The 22,509-nt window shown below is 32.2% G+C and overlaps 1 protein-coding gene and 1 long non-coding RNA gene across 3 annotated transcripts; both read right to left on the reverse strand.

Moving 5' to 3' along the window:
* Positions 1-10,936: 10,936 nt before the first annotated feature.
* On the reverse strand, positions 10,937-22,348 carry LOC127706960 (U3 small nucleolar ribonucleoprotein protein IMP4-like). Its single transcript, XM_052211694.1, has 9 exons — positions 22,246-22,348; positions 19,049-19,157; positions 18,674-18,757; positions 18,164-18,273; positions 17,263-17,395; positions 16,113-16,267; positions 15,468-15,562; positions 15,125-15,201; positions 10,937-11,263 (listed from the first exon to the last, which is right to left on the reverse strand). The coding sequence occupies exons 1-9, from the start codon at positions 22,246-22,248 to the stop codon at positions 11,142-11,144; spliced, it is 888 nt and encodes a 295-aa protein (XP_052067654.1). The 5' UTR covers positions 22,249-22,348; the 3' UTR covers positions 10,937-11,141.
* Positions 11,316-14,066, reverse strand: LOC127707301 (uncharacterized). 2 transcript variants are annotated; one of them, XR_007984760.1, is made up of 2 exons: positions 12,936-14,066; positions 11,316-12,147 (listed from the first exon to the last, which is right to left on the reverse strand). It is a non-coding gene; the product is annotated as an uncharacterized LOC127707301 (long non-coding RNA). The 2 variants fall into 2 exon arrangements; XR_007984757.1 differs by having other exon boundaries at positions 12,538-14,066.
* Positions 22,349-22,509: the final 161 nt, after the last annotated feature.

Consider the following 22,509-nt stretch of genomic DNA (forward strand, 5'->3'; position numbering starts at 1 on the left):
TCGTGCAGTTGCACTTGACTCCAATCTTAATTGACTAGGATTGTCAGTTTTCCTATCGAAGGTCATGGTTTTCTCGGGGCACTCCGGCTTCCTTCACCAATAAAAACTGGCCTCCATGAAGTAGCCCAAAAGTGGTGTTTAAAAGTGGCGTTGAAACACCAAAAATCAAATCAATCAAACCTAGTAATAAAATGCTTCGCTGGGGCGCAGCTTGATACGACCGCAGAGGTCGAACCCTGAACAGTTGGGGCAAGTATGGACACAACATTCAAGCTTGATACAGCTCTGAATTTGGATTGTTATTAAATATTTGACACAGCATAGGTTTCTGACACAGAAAGAATGTGGTCTAAGAACTTGAATTTTTTTAATTTACCTATTATGGTCCAATGTCCAAAATCAAAATACATGGTTAGATTCAGCATATCAAAGAACCCCATATATTCAATTTTTGTTGAAATCAAACAAAGTTTAATTTTGGACCCCAACTTGGACAAACTTGAAAACTGGGCCCATAATCAAAAATCTAAACACATGTTTAGATTCAGCATATCAAAGAACCCCAAGAATTCAATTTTTGCTAAAATCAAACTAAGTTTAATTTTGGACCCTTTGGACCTTAATGTAGACCAATTTAAAAAACGGGACTTAAAATTAAAAATCTAAATACACGGTAAGATTTGGAATATCAAAGAACCCCAATAATTCAATTTTTGATGAAATCAAACAAAGTTTAATTTTGGACCCTTTTGACCTCAATATGAACCAATTTGATAGCGGGGCCCACAAATAAAAAATCTAAATTCATGGTTAGATTCAGCATATCAAAGAACCCCATATATTCAATTTTTGTTGAAATCAAACAAAGTTTAATTTTGGACCCCAATTTGGACCAACTTGAAAACTGGGCCAAAAATCAAAAATCTAAATACATGTTTAGATTCAGCATATCAAAGAACCTCATATATTCAATTTTTGCTAAAATCAAACAAAGTTTAATTTTGGACCCTTTGGACCTTAATGTAGACCAATTTGAAAACTGGACCCAAAATAAAAAATCTAAATACACTGTTAGATTCGGCATAACAAATAAATAAATGTGATCAAAGATTTTACAAATCTAATGCGCCATACTGTGCAATTAAAGATTACTTCTTGAAATTTTTCAATATTTGAAATTTGAAAAAAAAATAATATTTGAAGAATAATTCTTTTTAAATTTCTGAAATCTGAAATGAGAAAAAATTGACCCCCCACAATTTCTTTTTATACCCCCCCCCCCCCCTTTTTCCCCAAAAAAAATCTTTCCCTCAAGATATGGTCATAATCTCAATTCAAATTTCCAATGGAGTTGGCAACCATAATTACCCATTTAAATTTACCATAGTGCTAACTTAATCTATTATATAATAGAATTAAAAATATAGTGTCAAATCTTTCATATGGATTTTTTTGTAAAAAAAAAAAAATGCAACATTTGCAGATATTTTTACTGGTCTTCCTTTATAAATATGCATTTCTTTAAACATAATTTAAAAGCAGTGTAAGGGAAGTAACCAGAACGTTGTATTTGGATTACCTCCCTTACACTGTTTTAAATTATCTTTATTGTTCATTAACCATTACTTTATACATAATTTAAAAGCAGTGTAAGGGAGATAATTTCAATGATGTATTTGATTTATCTCCCTTACACTGCTTTAAATTATGTTTTGTACTAAAGTATTTGTCCATTAACCAGGACAACCTTGTTTTCCCCCTTTTTTGCCCCTAATTCCTTAACGGTTTGAGCCATAACCCCTCAAAGCAAATCCTAACTATCCCTTTGTGGTATGGAAACTTGTAGTATAATTTCAGAGAGATCCATACACCGTTCCACAGTTATTGTCTGGAAACTAGAAAATGCTTATTTTTGGCCCCTTTTTGGCCCCTAATTCCTTAACTGTTGGTACCATAACCCCCAAAATCAATCCTAACCTTCCTTTTGTGGTATTTAACCTTATGGTCAAATTTCAAAAAGATCCATTCACTTAAACTAAAGTTAGAGTGCCAAAAACAATGTGTCTTCGGACGACGACGCCGGACGACGACGACGCCAACGTCATACCAATATACGACCACAAAATTTTTTTGCGGTCGTATAAAAACAAGAATGCACGTGTGGCAGTACTCATTTGGCAATTCAAAGTATCTGCTAACTAGAAGTAGAAGTATGACAGATCCCAAAAGTGCTCACACTTTACAACTTATCACTGTTAAGCAACTAGCCAAATATGAAGTCATTCTGTTCAGTTGTACTGGAGAAATGTGTTAAAAAAAATTATTTTCATTTAACATACTGTATTGAAAAGTTCAAAGTATCAGCAAAACAGAAAGTACAGTAGGTGTCTGACAGATCTGAAAAGTGTCTACAGGTTACAAGCAGAAAGTACAGGTAGGTGTCTGACAGATCTGAAGAGTGTCTACAGGTTACAAACAGAAAGAACAGTAGGTGTCTGACAGATCTGAAAAGTGTCTACAGGTTACAAACAGAAACTACAGGTAGGTGTCTGACAGATCTGAAAAGTGTCTACAGGTTACAAACAGAAAGTACAGGTAGGTGTCTGACAGATCTGAAAAGTGTCTACAGGTTACAACTTATCTCTGTCAATCTGCTGACCAAATATGAAGTTATTCTGTTCAATAGTACCTCAGAAAAGTGTGAAGGACACCTTTGTTGGGAAAACGTATAATCGAAAGGATAAGCGAACAGAATGATGAACACAAGGGCCAAAAAATTGATGCATGAACAAAAGGATGAAAGATCCGACAGATGGAGGGACAAGGTGAATGCAATAAAGCCCCTACTCCTGGAGTGGAGGTATAAAATTTATAAATTAACATGAATAAATGTTGACCCCTATTAGTAATCAAGGTTCAAGGTTGAAAATTAACATAGGAACAAAAGTAGAAGTATGACAGATCCCAAAAGTGCTCACACTTTACAACTTATCACTGTTAAGCAACTAGCCAAATATTAAGTCATTCTGTTCAGTTGTACTGGAGAAATGTGTTAAAAAATTTATTTTCATTTAACATACCATATTGAAAAGTTCAAAGTATCAGCAAAACAGAAAGTACAGTAGGTGTCTGACAGATCTGAAAAGTGTCTACAGGTTACAAGCAGAAAGTACAGGTAGGTGTCTGACAGATCTGAAAAGTGTCTACAGGTTACAAGCAGAAAGTACAGTAGGTGTCTGACAGATCTGAAAAGTGTCTACAGGTTACAAGCAGAAAGTACAGGTAGGTGTCTGACAGATCTGAAAAGTGTCTACAGGTTACAAACAGAAAGTACAGTAGGTGTCTGACAGATCTGAAAAGTGTCTACAGGTTACAAGCAGAAAGTACAGGTAGGTGTCTGACAGATCTGAAGAGTGTCTACAGGTTACAAACAGAAAGTACAGTAGGTGTCTGACAGATCTGAAAAGTGTCTACAGGTTACAAACAGAAACTACAGGTAGGTGTCTGACAGATCTGAAAAGTGTCTACAGGTTACAAACAGAAAGTACAGGTAGGTGTCTGACAGATCTGAAAAGTGTCTACAGGTTACAACTTATCTCTGTCAATCTGCCGACCAAATATGAAGTTATTCTGTTCAATAGTACCTCAGAAAAGTGTGAAGGACACCTTTGTTGGGAAAACGTATAATCGAAAGGATAAGCGAACAGAATGATGAACACAAGGGCCAAAAAATTGATGCATGAACAAAAGGATGAAAGATCCGACAGATGGAGGGACAAGGTGAATGCAATAAAGCCCCTACTCCTGGAGTGGAGGTATAAAATTTATAAATTAACATGAATAAATGTTGACCCCTATTAGTAATCAAGGTTCAAGGTTGAAAATTAACATAGGAACAAAAGTAGAAGTATGACAGATCCCAAAAGTGCTCACACTTTACAACTTATCACTGTTAAGCAACTAGCCAAATATTAAGTCATTCTGTTCAGTTGTACTGGAGAAATGTGTTAAAAAAAATTATTTTCATTTAACATACTGTATTGAAAAGTTCAAAGTATCAGCAAAACAGAAAGTACAGTAGGTGTCTGACAGATCTGAAAAGTGTCTACAGGTTACAAGCAGAAAGTACAGGTAGGTGTCTGACAGATCTGAAAAGTGTCTACAGGTTACAAGCAGAAAGTACAGGTAGGTGTCTGACAGATCTGAAGAGTGTCTACAGGTTACAAACAGAAAGTACAGTAGGTGTCTGACAGATCTGAAAAGTGTCTACAGGTTACAAGCAGAAAGTACAGGTAGGTGTCTGACAGATCTGAAGAGTGTCTACAGGTTACAAACAGAAAGTACAGTAGGTGTCTGACAGATCTGAAAAGTGTCTACAGGTTACAAGCAGAAAGTACAGGTAGGTGTCTGACAGATCTGAAGAGTGTCTACAGGTTACAAACAGAAAGTACAGTAGGTGTCTGACAGATCTGAAAAGTGTCTACAGGTTACAAGCAGAAAGTACAGGTAGGTGTCTGACAGATCTGAAGAGTGTCTACAGGTTACAAACAGAAAGTACAGTAGGTGTCTGACAGATCTGAAAAGTGTCTACAGGTTACAAGCAGAAAGTACAGGTAGGTGTCTGACAGATCTGAAGAGTGTCTACAGGTTACAAACAGAAAGTACAGTAGGTGTCTGACAGATCTGAAAAGTGTCTACAGGTTACAAACAGAAACTACAGGTAGGTGTCTGACAGATCTGAAAAGTGTCTACAGGTTACAAACAGAAAGTACAGGTAGGTGTCTGACAGATCTGAAAAGTGTCTACAGGTTACAACTTATCTCTGTCAATCTGCTGACCAAATATGAAGTTATTCTGTTCAATAGTACCTCAGAAAAGTGTGAAGGACACCTTTGTTGGGAAAACGTATAATCGAAAGGATAAGCGAACAGAATGATGAACACAAGGGCCAAAAAATTGATGCATGAACAAAAGGATGAAAGATCGGACAGATGGAGGGACAAGGTGAAAGCAATAAAGCCCCCACTCCTGGAGTGGAGGTATAAAATTTATAAATTAACATGAATAAATGTTGACCCCTATTAGTAATCAAGGTTCAAGGTTGAAAATTAACATAGGAACAAAAGCATATTCATTATTGAGCAATACTGTCAGATGCACATGTTTATGATATGAACATTTATGTGAAATTTTTTTATAAATCGAGCATATCTTAAGGATTCACCAAATTAAAAATGCTGGTCTACTGGAGCAGGGAACTGGGAGACAATGCCATATAATGAAGAGATACACTTCACAAGAAACCAATATACCAAATGTTATACACTGTAAGAAACATATCTAGTCCTGGAAATTTCACAAGACCAGCTCAGTGTGAAAATGAGTTCAAGGCCATGACAGGTAGAACCAAATGATGCTTATCAATCATGTATAATTACTAAGGAATGGACCAAAGTCTGAAAACTCCACCTTACATCTGGAGCTTAAAAGGTCAGGTCAATGACATCTGACCTATATCAAATGTGAAAAATACAAAAATAAACCCCATACTACAGCCAAGTATTGGTGGCATGTCATGTATATTTACTGTTGAAGAAACAGACAGAAGCCTGCACAATTAACTGGACCATGGAAATGTGGTCAAGTCCATATGATGTGTTAGAAGAGGACCTAATATCCAAAATGAATCTATATGCCAAATATTGTTGACCTATCTGGTATAACTACATAAGGAAAATCCTCAAATTGAAAACCTAAAATTGAATACTTGTGTGAAAAGGAAGTCAAAGCAATATGACAATTATTAGGTATACATATACCTGTTTCAACCAATCTTCATACGAAATACTGTTGACCTGTCATGTATAAAAAAAACAAGAAATGTGATAAGAAGACCAAATAGACAATTATCTATTAAAACTAAATCTTTGTATCTATGAAAGAATTAAGTAAAAGTTTTAAATAAGTTGTGGTAAGGAAATCTCTGCCTTAATAATTTACCAGTTTAACATGGATAACTTTCATTGAAGTCTTAGTCATTATAGACACTGGCATAAGGAACAATTTTGGGAAATATGCATAGTGTTAGATGTAATTTAGAAGTTATTTACTGTGACTTGACTATAGGTGGTGTTGTTTACCTTTACCTATTGTTCAACCAGATTGTAAAATTGACAATACAATTGGGACATTTAAATTGACCAGTTGGTATTGTTAAGAGTTGTCAATAGGTTATCACTCATGCATTTACAGTCTACCTTGATGCTGTACCATCACTTTACCTGTTTAATTGTCACTGTTTTTCAAAACTTATCCATGTGGCATTTAGGTTTCAAGTTTTATCTTTGTGAAATAACATAACATGCCTACAGTTTAAATAAGTATATATGGTATGAAAAAAGCTAGAATATGGCCACAATATGCAAAATTATTCCATGTTCTATTATTTGCTAAAGACTGCTGATTTTTTTTTTAATTTCATTTCCCCATGTTTTTCATTAGAGAATCCTTAAATAAGTAAAGGAAATACACATTGTAATTACAGTCTTTTACATTGAAATGAATGTATTCCTTTTAGTAATTGGCTATACAATTTCCAAAGAAACACAACATTTAGAAGAAAAAGGAGAGATTTTTATTTTACTGTCATTTCAAATTTAAAGAGTGAGTAAGCCAAAACAAGAATATATATGTTTTTTTCTTGCAGGGTATTAATTTGCATGTCATATAATGCACTACATTTCCTCTTAATGTTTTCATATTCAAACACTATGAGTGCTTGGATTTCTTTTATATTGTTGAAAAAGACCTCTTTTATCTCATTCACTCTTTCTAATAAATAGGAGATAACTCAAAAGATTTATTTTTTACTCTCTTTTACTTTCTAAGTGGAAATCTTAATTATTTCATAATTTCCATAATTTTCCAAGATTAAAAAACACAAGAACAAATGTGTGCATTCCTTTATTTAGACATTTGTTCAATACTTATTGACATGAGCCTTGTACAAAGGGTTCATGCATAGTGAAATATCAAAAATAATAGTTTATTTATTTATTGACACTGATATTTGATAACCCCTCCAGTATTCCAGTTTTCACTATCTGAAGTAATTTTAAACTATATTCCTAATTCTATTAACTTTTTGGAATATTTTCTTACATTTTTCACTATATCACTAGATTTTTTTTCTATATCCACAGTATTCTGTTTAATTTCCCATGATGTATATCCCAATTAAACAGGCGCAGAGTCTTTATATTACTATAATTAGATCCAGAATTTTGTAATTTTTTATCATTTCCAATATCACATTCAAAATAATTACCCTCACTTTACAAGTTTTTTGGAATATTTTATTTGTATTTTCACTATATCACTTATAAATTGTTATCCTCACGTAATGATTTTTTAAAGAAATTTTACTTTTATTATTCACTTTATCACTTTATCACTTAAGATTTGACTATATCCACTGTATTCCTATTTTATTTCATTTCCATGATATATATCCCATTTAAACAGGTGAATTATCTTCATATTAGATCCGGATTTTTATAATGATTATTCACAAAATCACATTTAAACATTTAAAGACACAAAAACATGCTGGTTGAACTTACTTCTCCTTCTTGCATTCAAGTTTTGAATTTTTTTAACTTTTAGATTAACTAAATCCCATCTTAGATTATTGGGTCAAAATTAGATTAATCATCAATATTGGGGGCTTAAAACAATGAAAACCAATAATATTTTCTTCCCTATCAATTTTATAATAGAATTACTAGGTGAAGAAAAACTTCAGGAAAAAAGCATGCTGTAAGGTTGGATTAGGTGAATAATAAAATGTTCCGCTGGGCGCAGCTTGATACGACCGCAGAGGTCGAACCCTGAACAGTTGGGGGAAGTATGGACACAACATTCAAGCTTGATACAGCACTGAATTTGGATTGTGATTAAATATTTGACACAGAATGAATGTGGTCTAAGAACTTGAAAAATTTTAATTTACCTATTCAAACCATATCATTATTATTTGCTTTTATATATAAATCAGAAATAACCAATTTAAAATGGAAAATTTTAAAGAAAAAAAATCCCCCCCAAATATTTTGAACCCCCTTATGATTCATCATCCCCAAACTCAATCCCAGCCTTCCCTTTGTGGTATGGTAACTGCAGTACAATTTCAGAGAGATCCATACACTTGAACACAAGTTATTGTCTGGAAACTAGAAAAATGCTTGTTTTTTTACCCCTTTTTGGCCCCAAATTCCTAAACGTTTAGGCAATTACCCCAAACTCAAACCCAGCTTTCCCTTTGTGATATGGAACCTTGTAGTACAATTTCATAAAGATCCATACACTTACACACAAGTTATTGTCCTGAAACTAGAAAAATGCTTGTTTTTGGCCCCTTTTTTGGCCCCTTAATTCCTAAATTTTTGAAGCAATTACCCCCAAAATCAATTCCAGCTTTCCCTTTGTGATATGGAACCTTGTAGTACAATTTCAGAAAGATCCATACACTTACACACAAGTTATTGTCATGAAACTAGAAAAATGCTTGTTTTTTGCCCCTTTTTTGGCCCCTAATTCCTAATACTTTGAGGCAATTACCCCCAAAATCAATCCCAGCATTCCCTGTGTGAAATGGAACCTTGTGGTACAATGTCAGAGAGATCCATACACTAACACACAAGTTATGTTTGGAAGTTACAAAAATGCTTATTTTTGGCCCCTTTTTGGCCCCTAATTCCTTAACTGTTGGTACCATAACCCCTAAAATCAATCCCAACCTTCCTTTTGTGGTATTGAACCTTATGGTAAAATTTCATAGAGATCCATTCACTTAAACTAAAGTTAGAGTGCTAAAACCAATGTGTCGCCGGACGACACCGACGCCAACGTCATACCAATATACGACCACAAAATTTTTTTGCGGTCGTATAAAAATCAGTACAGGTAGCATCAAGGTAGACTCAACTCTAACAATACCAACTGGTCAATTTAAATGTCCCAATTGTATTGTCAAATTTACAATCTGGTTGAACAATAGGTAAAGGTAAACAGCAACACCCATAGTCAAATCACAGTAACAACAAATCTTTTCCTGAAACTTAACCTGACTACTAACGCATGAAAATGAGCCAAGGCTAAATGATATATTTTGGATGAACATATATTGCTCAAAATCTATCCATGCACCAAATATTTTGCCCTATTGTTTTTAGTTACAAAGGAAAACACCAACCTCAAACCTGAACTTAACCAATGCAATTAAAAATGGAGACAATTGTTTTAACAAGGACTGACTGACGGAAGCATTGTAATTAAGCTGCATACAAGTATCTAATAATCTAGGTAAAAGTGGGGACAAGTAAGGATAATTGCAAATTCTTCATGCTTTCCTTGTTGGAGCTAAAGAAAAAGTTATCCCTCAGATTTGTTTCCTACAACTGCTGTTGTATGTGTGATAAAAATGACATATGTGAAGGCTGGACACACAAAATTTAAACAAGAGTGCACACGCTGAAATGTCTCGCCTTCTTTACTAATCATTTATATTATGTTGATAGTCCTAAATATAAAGCTTTATTACAACTGTCACATAAACTTAACATTAACCAAGTAAACTAAACATTGACCAATGAACCATGAAAATGAGGTCAAGGTCAGATGAACCATGCTAGGCAGGCATGTACAGCTAACAATTCTTCCATACAACAAATATAGTTGACCTATTGTTTATAGTTTAAGAAAAACAGACCAAAACACAAAATCTTAACACTGAGCAATGAACCTTGAAAATGAGGTCAAGGTCAAATAAAACCTGCCTGACTGACATATAGATCATAAAATATTTCCATACACCAAATATAGTTGAACTATTGCAAATAGTATTAGAAAAGACCAAAACTCAAAAACTTAACTTTGACCACTGATCCATGAAAATGAGGTCAAGGTTAGATGACACCTGCCAGCTAGACATGTACACCTTACAATCATTCCATACACCAAATATAGTAGACCTATTGCATACAGTATAAGAAAAACAGATCAAAACACAAAAACTTAACACTGAGCAATGAACCTTGAAAATGAGGTCAAGGTCAAATAAAACCTGCGTGACTGACATATAGATCATAAAATATTTCCATACACCAAATATAGTTGAACTATTACATATAGTATTAGAAAAAAAGACCAAAACTCAAAAACTTAACTTTGACTACTGAACCATGAAAATGAGGTCAAGGTCAGATGACACCTGCCAGCTAGACATGTACACCTTACAATCATTCCATACACCATTTATAGTTGACCTATTGCATACAGTAATAGAAAAAAAGACCAAAACTCAAAAACTTAACTTTGACCACTGAACCATGAAAATGAGGTCAAGGTCAGATGACACCTACCAGTTGGACATGTACACCTTACAATCATTCCATATACCAAATATAGTAGACCTACTGCTTATAGTATCTGATATATGGACTTGACCACGAAAACTTAACCTGGTTCACTGATCCATGAAATGAGGTCGAGGTCAAATGAAAATTGTCTGACGGGCATGAGGACCTTGCAAGGTACGCACATACTAAATATAGTTATCCTATTACTCATAATAAGAAAGAAATTAACATTACAAAAAATGTTGACTTTTTTTTCAAGTAGTCACTGAACCATGAAAATGAGGTCAAGGACATTGGACATATGACAGACGGAAACTTCGTAACATAAGGCATCTATATACAAAGTATGAAGCATCCAGGTCTTCTAGCTTCTAAAATATAAAGCTTTTAAGAAGTTAGCTAACGCCGCAGCCGCCGTAGCCGCCGCCGGATCACTATCCCTATGTCGAGCTTTCTGCGACAAAAGTCGCAGGCTCGACAAAAAAACAGGTAGGCTTTTAAAATAAAATGTTCTTGAATGGGTTTTTCTGAAATCTTTAATGTAGTGAATTGATTATTGCACATCAATGTCTTGTAACATGGATCGATTTTCATTATCAATATTTCCCTTCTAAAAATATTCTCAAATGTCCAAATACAAGCTTAAGATATTTTTCTGCTGCCATCATATCCATTATTACTGTAGAATTCCATAACGAAGTCTGCAGAAGTTTATCTTCTATTTCACTCATCCTCTGTTTCAGCTAAAAATTTCCTTTTCTTGGCTGTATTCATGTATGGTCTGTACACCCATTCTACATCAGCAGAATCTTTAGTATCTATCGTACCTAATATAATCTGGTATACTGTAAAACAAAAATGTCATCTTTATGTTATAATTTGACATAATAAAAAGTAAAATAAAATGCTTCGCTGGGGCGCAGCTTGATACGACCGCAGAGGTCGAACCCTGAACAGTTGGGGCAAGTATGGACACAACATTCAAGCTTGATACAGCTCTGAATTTGGATTGTTATTAAATATTTGACACAGCATAGGTTTCTGACACAGAAAGAATGTGGTCTAAGAACTTGAATTTTTTTAATTTACCTATTATGGTCCAATGTCCAAAATCAAAATACATGGTTAGATTCAGCATATCAAAGAACCCCATATATTCAATTTTTGTTAAAATCAAACAAAGTTTAATTTTGGACCCCAACTTGGACAAACTTGAAAACTTGGCCCATAATCAAAAATCTAAACACATGTTTAGATTCAGCATATCAAAGAACCCCAAGAATTCATTTTTTGCTAAAATCAAACTATGTTTAATTTTGGACCCTTTGGACCTTAATGTAGACCAATTTAAAAAACGGGACTTAAAATTAAAAATCTAAATACACGGTTAGATTTGGAATATCAAAGAACCCCAATAATTCAATTTTTGATGAAATCAAACAAAGTTTAATTTTGGACCCTTTTGACCTCAATATGAACCAATTTGATAGCGGGGCCCACAAATAAAAAATCTAAATTCATGGTTAGATTCAGCATATCAAAGAACCCCATATATTCAATTTTTGTTGAAATCAAAAAAAGTTTAATTTTGGACCCCAACTTGGACCAACTTGAAAACTGGGCCCATAATCAAAAATCTAAACACATGTTTAGATTCAGCATATCAAAGAACCCCAAGAATTCAATTTTTGTTAAAATCAAACAAAGTTTAATTTTGGACCCTTTGGACCTCAATGAAGACCAATTTAAAAAAAACAGGACCCAAATTAAAAATCTAAAAACACGGTTAGATTTGGCATATCAAAGAACCCCAATAATTCAATTTTTGATGAAATCAAACAAAGTTTAATTTTGGACCCCAATTTGGACCAACTTGAAAACTGGGCCCATAATCAAAAATCTAATTACATGTTTAGATTCAGCATATCAAAGAACCCCATATATTCAATTTTTGTTGAAATCAAACAAAGTTTAAATACTGGACCCTATCTTGGACCAACTTGAAAACTGGGCCCATAATCAAAAATCTAAACACATGTTTAGATTCAGCATATCAAAGAACCCCAAGAATTCAATTTTTGTTAAAATCAAACTATGTTTAATTTTGGACCCTTTGGACCTTAATGTAGACCAATTTAAAAAACAGGACCCAAAATTAAAAATCTAAATACACGGTTAGATTTGGAATATCAAAGAACCCTAATAATTCAATTTTAGATGAAATCAAACAAAGTTTAATTTTGGACCCTTTTGACCTCAATATGAACCAATTTGATAACGGGGTCCACAAATAAAAAATCTAAATACATGGTTAGATTCAGCATATCAAAGAACCCCATATATTCAATTTTTGTTGAAATCAAACAAAGTTTAATTTTGGACCCCAATTTGGACCAACTTGAAAACTGGGCCAAAAATCAAAAATCTAAATACATGTTTAGATTCAGCATATCAAAGAACCTCATATATTCAATTTTTGGTAAAATCAAACAAAGTTTAATTTTGGACCCTTTGGACCTTAATGTAGACCAATTTGAAAACTGGACCCAAAATTTAAAATCTAAATACACTGTTAGATTCGGCATAACAAATAAATAAATGTGATCAAAGATTTTACAAATCTAATGCGCCATACTGTGCAATTAAAGATTACTTCTTGAAATTTTTCAATATTTGAAATTTGAAAAAAAAATAATATTTGAAGAATAATTCTTTTTAATTTCTGAAATCTGAAATGAGAAAAAATTGACCCCCCACAATTTCTTTTTATCCCCCCCCCCTTTTTTCCCCCAAAAAATTCTTTCCCTCAAGATATGGTCAAAATCTCAATTAAAATTTCCAATGGAGTTGGCAACCATAATTACCCATTTAAATTTACCATAGTGCTAACTTAATCTATTATATAATAGAATTAAAAATATAGTGTCAAATCTTTCATATGGATTTTTTTGTAAAAAAAAAGATGCAACATTTGCAGATATTTTTACTGGTCTTCCTTTATAAATATGCATTTCTTTAAACATAATTTAAAAGCAGTGTAAGGGAAGTAACCAAAACGTTGTATTTGGATTACCTCCCTTACACTGTTTTAAATTATCTTTATTGTTCATTAACCATTACTTTATACATAATTTAAAAGCAGTGTAAGGGAGATAATTTCAATGATGTATTTGATTTATCTCCCTTACACTGCTTTAAATTATGTTTTGTACTAAAGTATTTGTCCATTAACCAGGACAACCTTGTTTTTCCCCCTTTTTTGCCCCTAATTCCTAAACGGTTTGAGCCATAACCCCCCCAAAGCAAATCCTAACCATCCCTTGTGGTATGGAAACTTGTAGTATAATTTCAGAGAGATCCATACACCGTTCCACAGTTATTGTCTGGAAACTAGAAAATGCTTATTTTTGGCCCCTTTTTGGCCCCTAATTCCTTAACTGTTGGTACCATAACCCCCAAAATCAATCCCAACCTTCCTTTTGTGGTATTTAACCTTATGGTAAAATTTCAAAAAGATCCATTCACTTAAACTAAAGTTAGAGTGCGAAAACCAATGTGTATTCGGACGACAACGCCGGACGACGACGACGACGACGCCAACGTCATACCAATATACGACCACAAAATTTTTTTGCGGTCGTATAAAAACTAGTCTCTATATAACTATAGTTAAAAAACAACATATTATTTTATGCTAAAGTAGAGTATCCAGCTGGAGGGGGCAAGGAAAAAGGTAAAACCAAAATTCTTTTGGTTCATTGCATTCATAAACCAAAAATTTTAATACTCAGATGTTAGATATCATTATTTTTTATTTGTATATTACTGATCAGTGTTATGGCTTCAAACTTCCTCCATTTAAAGCAAGCACAGCTAAAAATAAATCATTTTGAGTTTTAGATTTGAGAAAAGACCTTACAAATATAATTTAAAACAAGATGCCTTACTCAAGATGTTAATTGGGGTAAAAACCTTTTTTTTTCAGTAAGGTCTTGGCTCATAAAATATTTTGCCAAAAAATCAAAAGTCGCTTCCTTTCAACTTTGATGGGTGATGAACAATTGTAGAAAGTAATCGATTAAAATTCTATTCATGAATGAGTAAAATAAATAGTGCCTTTTGACCCAACCCATACATGTATTACTGTAACTGCTCTGTCAATAATATGTAAACTCATGATGGAAAAAGAATGAAAATTGGTGAGTTTAAAATAGTGAAAAAAGCCTAACGTATATTTGCATAATTGAGGGTATCCAGCAATTTTCTTAAATATTGACAGTGATTATGAAACGCATGGAATTGCTTTGCTTGCAAAGTGTTTATCTAGAGTTGAAACAATATATATGTTTTGATTGACATAATTTGAGCAAGAGTTACTTCCCTTTGGTAACCATGTTGGAGGTCTATGTGCACAAATTCCTTAATAAATCAGCCAAATTCAAGTTGATATACTGACCACTAGACTTTACTGTAGATCTAGTTGTTTTCTGAACAATTGCAATTTTGTTTAGCCTTGCTCGATTCTACACTACCATCTATGTTTCAATTTGGTTAGTCAAATAAGAAAATCAACCATTTATCCCCCAAAATGGCACCATATGAAATAACTGAAACTCAAATTACATCATGTCAAAACCTATCTTTAGTATAAAGCTGTTTTGGGTGACTTTTAAAAAAATATTTCCTACAGCTTATTCTTTACTTACACTGCATTTCAAATCTTGGACCAACTTCACTTAATTCAATGTCTTTACCTTCTTCACTTTTCTTGTAAACATGATGCCTAAAAACATAACAGGTATCAAATTTAAATAAAGATAAATGTTCTAGTTCATTGATCAAGAGCTTATATCTACACAAGAGTTTCAGCAAAAGAATTTTCTTTTAGTACATTTCAAAGGCATTATGTTGTTGTTATTTGTATTGTTGGGTTGTCCCATTGATGTATAAACCCACTTCAACTTTTGTTAATAAGTTTTTCAGAAAACTACTAAATCACAACATTGTAACTTATAAATGACAAACATCTATTTCAGTTTATATATTTACCTATATGATATAAAGTCATCTTCATTAGCAAATGTCATTACTCTTTTGCTCTCTTCTTTTGGTACTGGGAATAAATACTTTAAAATGTTCATCACCTAAAATATTTATTAACAATGCATAAATTCAAGAAATTTATGGTCTAATAGGATAGTGTAAATGCTTGTCACTCTTGAATTGTAATTTTATCAGCAATTCATAAAAGACATCTTATTGTTTTAAAAATGTACAAGCATTTACATAACTCCTACAGTTTCAGAAAATAAAAAAATCTTACAAAGCATGAAACTTTCATTGAATTCTTTATTTTCTTCTCTACTGTCTATAGCTATCTATTATAGTTCATTTCTGCAAGAGAGATAACCTCATTAATTTCGATATTTCAAACCTTTACCTTTTTCAATATATAGACACAGTACATAATTATCCCTGTACGGAACATATTAGGAATATAAGTGTTAATCACTGTTTGTCTTTCAATTCATTGTGTCATCACTAGTCATCTAATGACCATGTGTTTAAGTTATACAATGGATCAAAACATTCTCGGTGTTTATAGGTAAAAAATAGCGAGCTTTAAATGTGATTTTTTTATTTATAACTCTTACATTTTTCATCAATATCAAATTAAAAAAAAAACATTCTTACCCTTCTACCAAGTCTTGTGGTAAATTTATTAAATATAAGGTGTGGATAAGCCTCTGACATAGTCCCTACGTCAGGAATGTCATGTCTCATAATAACATTGGATAATGTAAAATATGCTGTGGGTCCATATGGCAAATGACACACTACTAAACCATCTAAAATTGAAAAAAAAAACATAAAATGATTGATTGTTGTTTGTAATGTCCATCTACAAGTTTTTATTGCATATTTTGTGGGCGAAAAAGGTTTAGATTGTAGTGAATATAGTTCATAACAACATGTGATTGGTATTTATAAGTTTGACTAGTCATACCAATATGAAAATAATAACATTACAAATTTCAGCAAGTCCCAGACGAAAGTGATGAACCAAAACCTCCTCTGAGAAAATAACAAAGGTCCCTGTCAATTACATTTCAAATTTACATTGCAAAACAACTGTCACCATGCATTATTACATTCTTAATCAAAAACTGTATACAAAATTCCACAATTACTACAGACTATCAGAAATATGGAACATCAGTTACAAGACATGGCATGGATTTTCTACAGGGAACTACTAGTACACAAACCTGACAAGGCAATTCTTTTAAAAATCAATTTAAGTTAAATTTTCACACTAAATGTTGGTTGATTTTGGAGATTCTGTCTGACATCTATCTCTTAATATTCCAATAGTGTGTAATAGGGTCTTCAATCAGAGTGTTTTACATGCAATCACTCAAAAACAGCAAGTGATTTTTAACTGAAGCACCACACATGTTTACTGTACCACTGCATTACATTAAAAAGATACGGCATTTCTCCAATCTATCAATCTGGAAGAATTTTACACCCTGAACAGTCCTTGAATTGAAAATTATACTATTTTTGAACGTAAGAATATTATTTCCCAAACTGGAAAACCAATTCTAAAACTATAGATTATCATATTCATTTAGTCTGTGTGTATTTAAAAAACTGAAAGGATTTCATCAATATATCTCATCTATTCCACTATGGATTACTGTAATACATCACTCGTTTATTTTTCAAGTGATACATGTAGCTACTTTTATTACATCAAAAATATATATTACTCATGATCTTTCACTATTATGATCATATTAATCATATATGAATTATGAAAACCCCTTCTTTGAATTACCTGGTACCCCTCTATGTTCATGTAATATTACAAGATCTGTGACATCATTGGCTCGACAAGCTTCTATAATCTGTTTTATTTCATAGTTTCCTCTGTTTATTCTTTGACTGTTAGGGAAGATCAACTTCATCTCCTGTCATAAAAAAAAAAAAAGGGTACAAAAATGTAATAAAACTAATACAAACAAAAACAGGCCATTTGAATTAAATATAATATGGAATTTTCCAAGACTGTCGCTTTTCCTTGCTCCAGAAGACTTACCAGTGTAATAAAAATCATTTTTGACAATGTTCCTATGTGGATGAGCTTTTCCCCATTAAATAAAATTTAACAGTTGATTACTTTGGTTTTTAGCTGATGCTGGACAGTGGCAGATCCAGGGGGGTTCCGGGGGTTGGAACCCGCCCTTTTTTTTGACGATCAATGCATTTGAATGGGGACATATAGTTGGAACCCCCCCCCCCCCCCCCCCCCCCTTTTATCTTGGGTTAGGAACCCCCCTTTTATAAATGGCTGGATCCACCCCTGCTGGATATAATCTAAAGCCAAAATGCAAGAAAATATAGAACTTCAAATGGAATCTAAGATGAAATCAAATTTTATTGAAAAACATGCAATTTTAATATCAATCATTTTTTATTAACTTTTCAAACAATAAAACATAAAATCAGGGTAAAAATGTAACTTTCATATAAGATTCTGCTATTATAATTTAGCACAAGCATAAATTTACTATAATTTCATGTATTAACATTGTATAAATTAATCTCATTTTTCTAATGTTTTCTGTCATAAATACATTGGTTATCGGTAAAAAAAAATCTCTCTTTAAACTATGCATATATTGTACATCCTTTCCATATTCATAATCAAAATGGAAGGGTGCGATAAAATAGCAAACCTTTGCAAACTGTTTTAGTTTAGAACTTGGATCTCTGGATGTTGTGACCATGATTTTAGGATCTTCTACTCCAGCCCATTTATATTCATCATCAATGTGAGTGGTCAGACCTTATAACATTAAAATATAAATGTGAGTGGTCATACTTTGTAACATTAATAATATAAGTCAATTCTTTAACAAACCCATACAAGTGTTTTCCTAATTTCTAATATTAATGTAGATATTTTAAATTTGGTAAATGAGTCATCCATTAGAAGTCTTTTGTTTATATATAAATATATACATTCATTCTTTTTTTACTTTAATTTTTGTTGTTGATAAATGACCTATAAGACAGACATTACTAAAGGAAAACGAAATGGGGTTTACCATTTAGTAGTAAAGTATGCATTCTAGCATGTTCTAATAGCAACATATTCAAAGCAAGAACTTTTTTCTTTCACTTTATTATAAAAATTGGTCCAGAAAATAACTTTTCTTTAAATTGTAAATATAAAGTGACAATACCATCAGCCCCTTTATCATCCCAATCCAAGGTCTTCTGAAGGTCAACAGCATCATTTTGCAGATCAGTTGGTATCTGTTTGTTGTCTGCAATAAAAGTGTCAAATCTCTGTAATATGTATGATAATGATAGATTATAATCAAGAAAGCTCTAAGCAGAAATTTTAATATATGGAGACAATTTATATTCCAGAAAACAATCACTGTGTAAAGTTTTAAAAATTACCATAAATTGCTTTTAAGATTGTGTTAATTAATATTTCATTTGAACTTAAAAATCTAAGGATAACAGAATAATCCCAGTGATTATAATGATTTAATTGTTTTAAACACAATCATCAATATATTTAGTACTAAATAGATTTTTTTTATTCTTACCATCTAAAGCATTCTTTAATTTTTGTTTTTTCTCTAGAATGGTTCTCTCTCTATCTTCGATAGATTTTCTGTATATATACTCTCTTCTAAGTCTAGCTTGTCTTCTTAACTAAAATAAACATATATAAAATACACGATGGAATTAAATTCCGCAGTTATATGATATAATTGATGAGTGATGAAAATTCTTTTCACCTTTTTCATGAGAACAAATTTTTTAAATATTTAGCTTTTCATGTGCAATGTCATTAAATTCTTTTTCTTCAGTGCCTGGATCAGATCATTTATTTAGACTAAAATCAAATCAAATCATTTATTCTAAAAATCTATTAAGCCCAGTACCCTCCCAAAAACTATGTTGATCATGTTGACTTATTTGTAAAATTTGGTTTGCTGATAATTTTTTATGGCACTGTTTACCATCTATTTATTTTTTGGTACAGTTTCTCTCTTTCTACAATGTTCTCTTATTGTTATCAAGATATTTGCCAACCGAAAAGTAGAGGCTCTGAAGAGCCTGTGTCGCTCACCTTGGTCTATGTGCATATTCAACAAAGGACACTCTCCAACATTGTAGACGAGAATAGAATTCATTCCAAAAATCTCGTTTGTTGATCTTGTTTTGCTGATCATTTAGTCTGTTAAGTTTCTCTCTATTTTCTTTAGAGTTTGCTCAAAACACAAAAGAGGGTAAAAAAATTCTCATTTAAGGGCAATCACTCCTATAAAGAGTGACAGTCTACTAACTATATTGGCAAAATTTGACTTGTTAATAAATCTTGCCTTGGTGATCATTTTTGTGATTTAAAGCTAAGTGCCTATTTATCTATTATAATTTTATCATATAAGGCAAAACGCATAAGAAAATCATCATTAAAGGGCAATAACTCCAATCAGGAATATTTTTACAGAATATGAATTGTCAAATAATTTCCTCCTTATGTCTTAATTGTAGATCTTGTCTTGTTGATCATTTTTGCTCATTTAAGTTTCTATCTATGTATTATAATTTTTAAGATATAAGACAAAAACGCAAAAAATTGGTAAAAAATCGTCATTAAATGGAAGTAATTCTTATAAGGAGTCCACTGACGATTTCATCCATAATACTTATTTGTAGAACTTGTCTTGCCGATCATTTTTGCAATTTAAAGTTTCCCTCTATCCATTATAGTTTTCAAGATAATAGGCAAAAATGAAAAAAGCGGTAAAATTTGTCATTTAAGGGCAACAACTCCTGTAAGAAGTCGTCTGACAGTTTTGACTAACTAAACAATTGGTAGATCTCAACATTCTGAACATTTCTGCTCTGTCAGATTTTCTTTATTTATAACGGTTTCCAAAATAATAGACAAAACTTGCATTTTACCCCTATGTTCTTTTTTTAGCCATGACGGGCATTTTTTGGTTGGCAGGCGGGGTCATCTGACACATTTTTTAAACTAGATACCCCAATTATGATTGTGGCCAAGTTTGGTTAAATTTTACCCAGTAGTTTCAGAGGAGAAGATTTTTATAAAAGTTAACAGACGACGACAACGAACAACGAAGGACGCCAAGTTATAAGAAAAGCTCACTTGGCTCTTTGGGCCAGGTAAGCTAAAAATGGGTTAAAGTTGTCACTTAAGGGCAATAACTCCGTAAAGTAGTAATAGTTTTTACAGAATACGAAAGTATAAACAAGCCCTTTTTGTGACTTAAAGAAGTCAAATTATGTATCATTATAAGATGTATTTACAATTACATCATATATGACAATTAAAACTTTTCTGAGAACTATCAAGTACCTGAGCCTATCTATAAGTAATGATCTGAATTAACTTTTTTTCCCTCACATCTCTAAGTTTTGTTTTCCTTTTCAGTGGTTATAAATACATGAAATACTGGCACTAGAAAGTTAATAAATATTGTTTTTGCTTTTTAGACTTGATCATATTTTTTCAAGAAAAAAAAAATTGGTCATCAATGTTGTCACAATTTCATGTTGATGTTTGACCTTTTTATATTTGAACACTGGTCTAGAAGATTATCAATTTGTGTAACTTAATAACTTGAAGAAGTCAATATTTGTTAAAACATAAAGGGAGACAACCAATGAAACATAAAAACTTAGACTTCTACAAGTCTAAAGCAAAATTAGACTTATACACATGATTCAAGAAACAACAATCGATGTACATGTACATGAAGTATAAATCTCCAAGTTATAGTCTTTATTATCAATTTCGCCTGTTTTCAACAATATACATTGATTATTTTAGAAAAATATAACTATTTCAAAGGTTGTGACTATATTTTGTGGTTATTTGGGCCATTTGAGACATCAAGTGGAATCCGAAGAGAAAATTATTTAAAACTGTAAAAACATTAATTTTTGTAGGGTTACAATTTTGTGGTTATTTCTTTATTTGATCTCATAGAGATTCAGTTTCTTGGTTTTCAGTGTGAATGTACTTTGTAGGTTGTTGGGGTTTTAAAATCAACCCAAATTAAAGCCCCAACGAAAATTTTTACAGTACACTGCTGTTTAGTACAACTGACCATGAAGATGGAAAAGTACTAGAGAGGACACAAAGTGAAGGCAATAGCTCACCTGTTCAATAGAGCCAGGAAGGTAAAATAGAGTATGGTATATCATTACTATATAATATTATTCATCTAAAATAGGGTATGTGATTTGTGTTGCAATAAATGGAAGTAATTTTGAATTTATATTATAAAATAAATCTTTTTTTCTTTTCTTTCATATCACAGTTTAAATATAAACCTGCAAATTTTTGTTTCTAAGATATCTTTGTGGTAAGACTGGTACTGATTCAGGTTGGGCGCACCCAGAGTGCACCCCTCCCCCTAAAAAAATAAATAAAGGTAAAACAACAGTCAATTTTTAGTCAAAATAAGGTCCTCATCCCCCCCTTTTCCACCACCACCATCGAATCCTGGAACTGTGTCTGCAAGGTAAATTATGTCTGTATGGGTGGTCCATTATTATATCTTCATTAAAATACACTTTATATTTGTAACATAAAATTTTTATGATTCGTAACAAATAAAGTAAAATCATAGCTTTTAAAACATGTATAATAATATATATATATAGAATTTTGTGTCCTTTACTGGCTTTAGTTCTCTAATAAAAAAGAAAGGATATGGGTTATACATCGACAGGCATTTTTATGTCTGGAATAATTCCTTACCATTTTGACTTTCTTATTTTTCTACATTTCTTTCTTCTTAGTACGATATATACGAATATGTCAATACAAAAACACACGTGTTGACCAAACGGAAGTAAACAGACTAATGGTCATAACAAATTATGCTATAATGATTCCAGCCATTTAAGTATTTAATTTTCAAAACATTTACAAATTTTACATTTCTGTAAAGTGAGAATATATTCAAATCCTTTTCTTCATATTTATTTTTTTATTTTTTATAGTAAAGGGGAAAAAAATTTG

Source organism: Mytilus californianus, unplaced genomic scaffold, assembly GCF_021869535.1.
Source record: "Mytilus californianus isolate M0D057914Y unplaced genomic scaffold, xbMytCali1.0.p SCAF_1, whole genome shotgun sequence".
Classification (NCBI taxonomy): domain Eukaryota; kingdom Metazoa; phylum Mollusca; class Bivalvia; order Mytilida; family Mytilidae; genus Mytilus; species Mytilus californianus.

Bases quoted from the DNA above. Each gene is read 5' to 3' on its own strand.
- LOC127706960 (XM_052211694.1), bottom strand. The intron at 18,758-19,048 runs GTAAGAATAAAA...CTTTTATTGCAG, and splicing joins ATTAAAGAATGCTTTAGATG to ACAACAAACAGATACCAACT. The intron at 17,396-18,163 runs GTTTGCTATTTT...TTTTTATGACAG, and splicing joins AACTAAAACAGTTTGCAAAG to GAGATGAAGTTGATCTTCCC.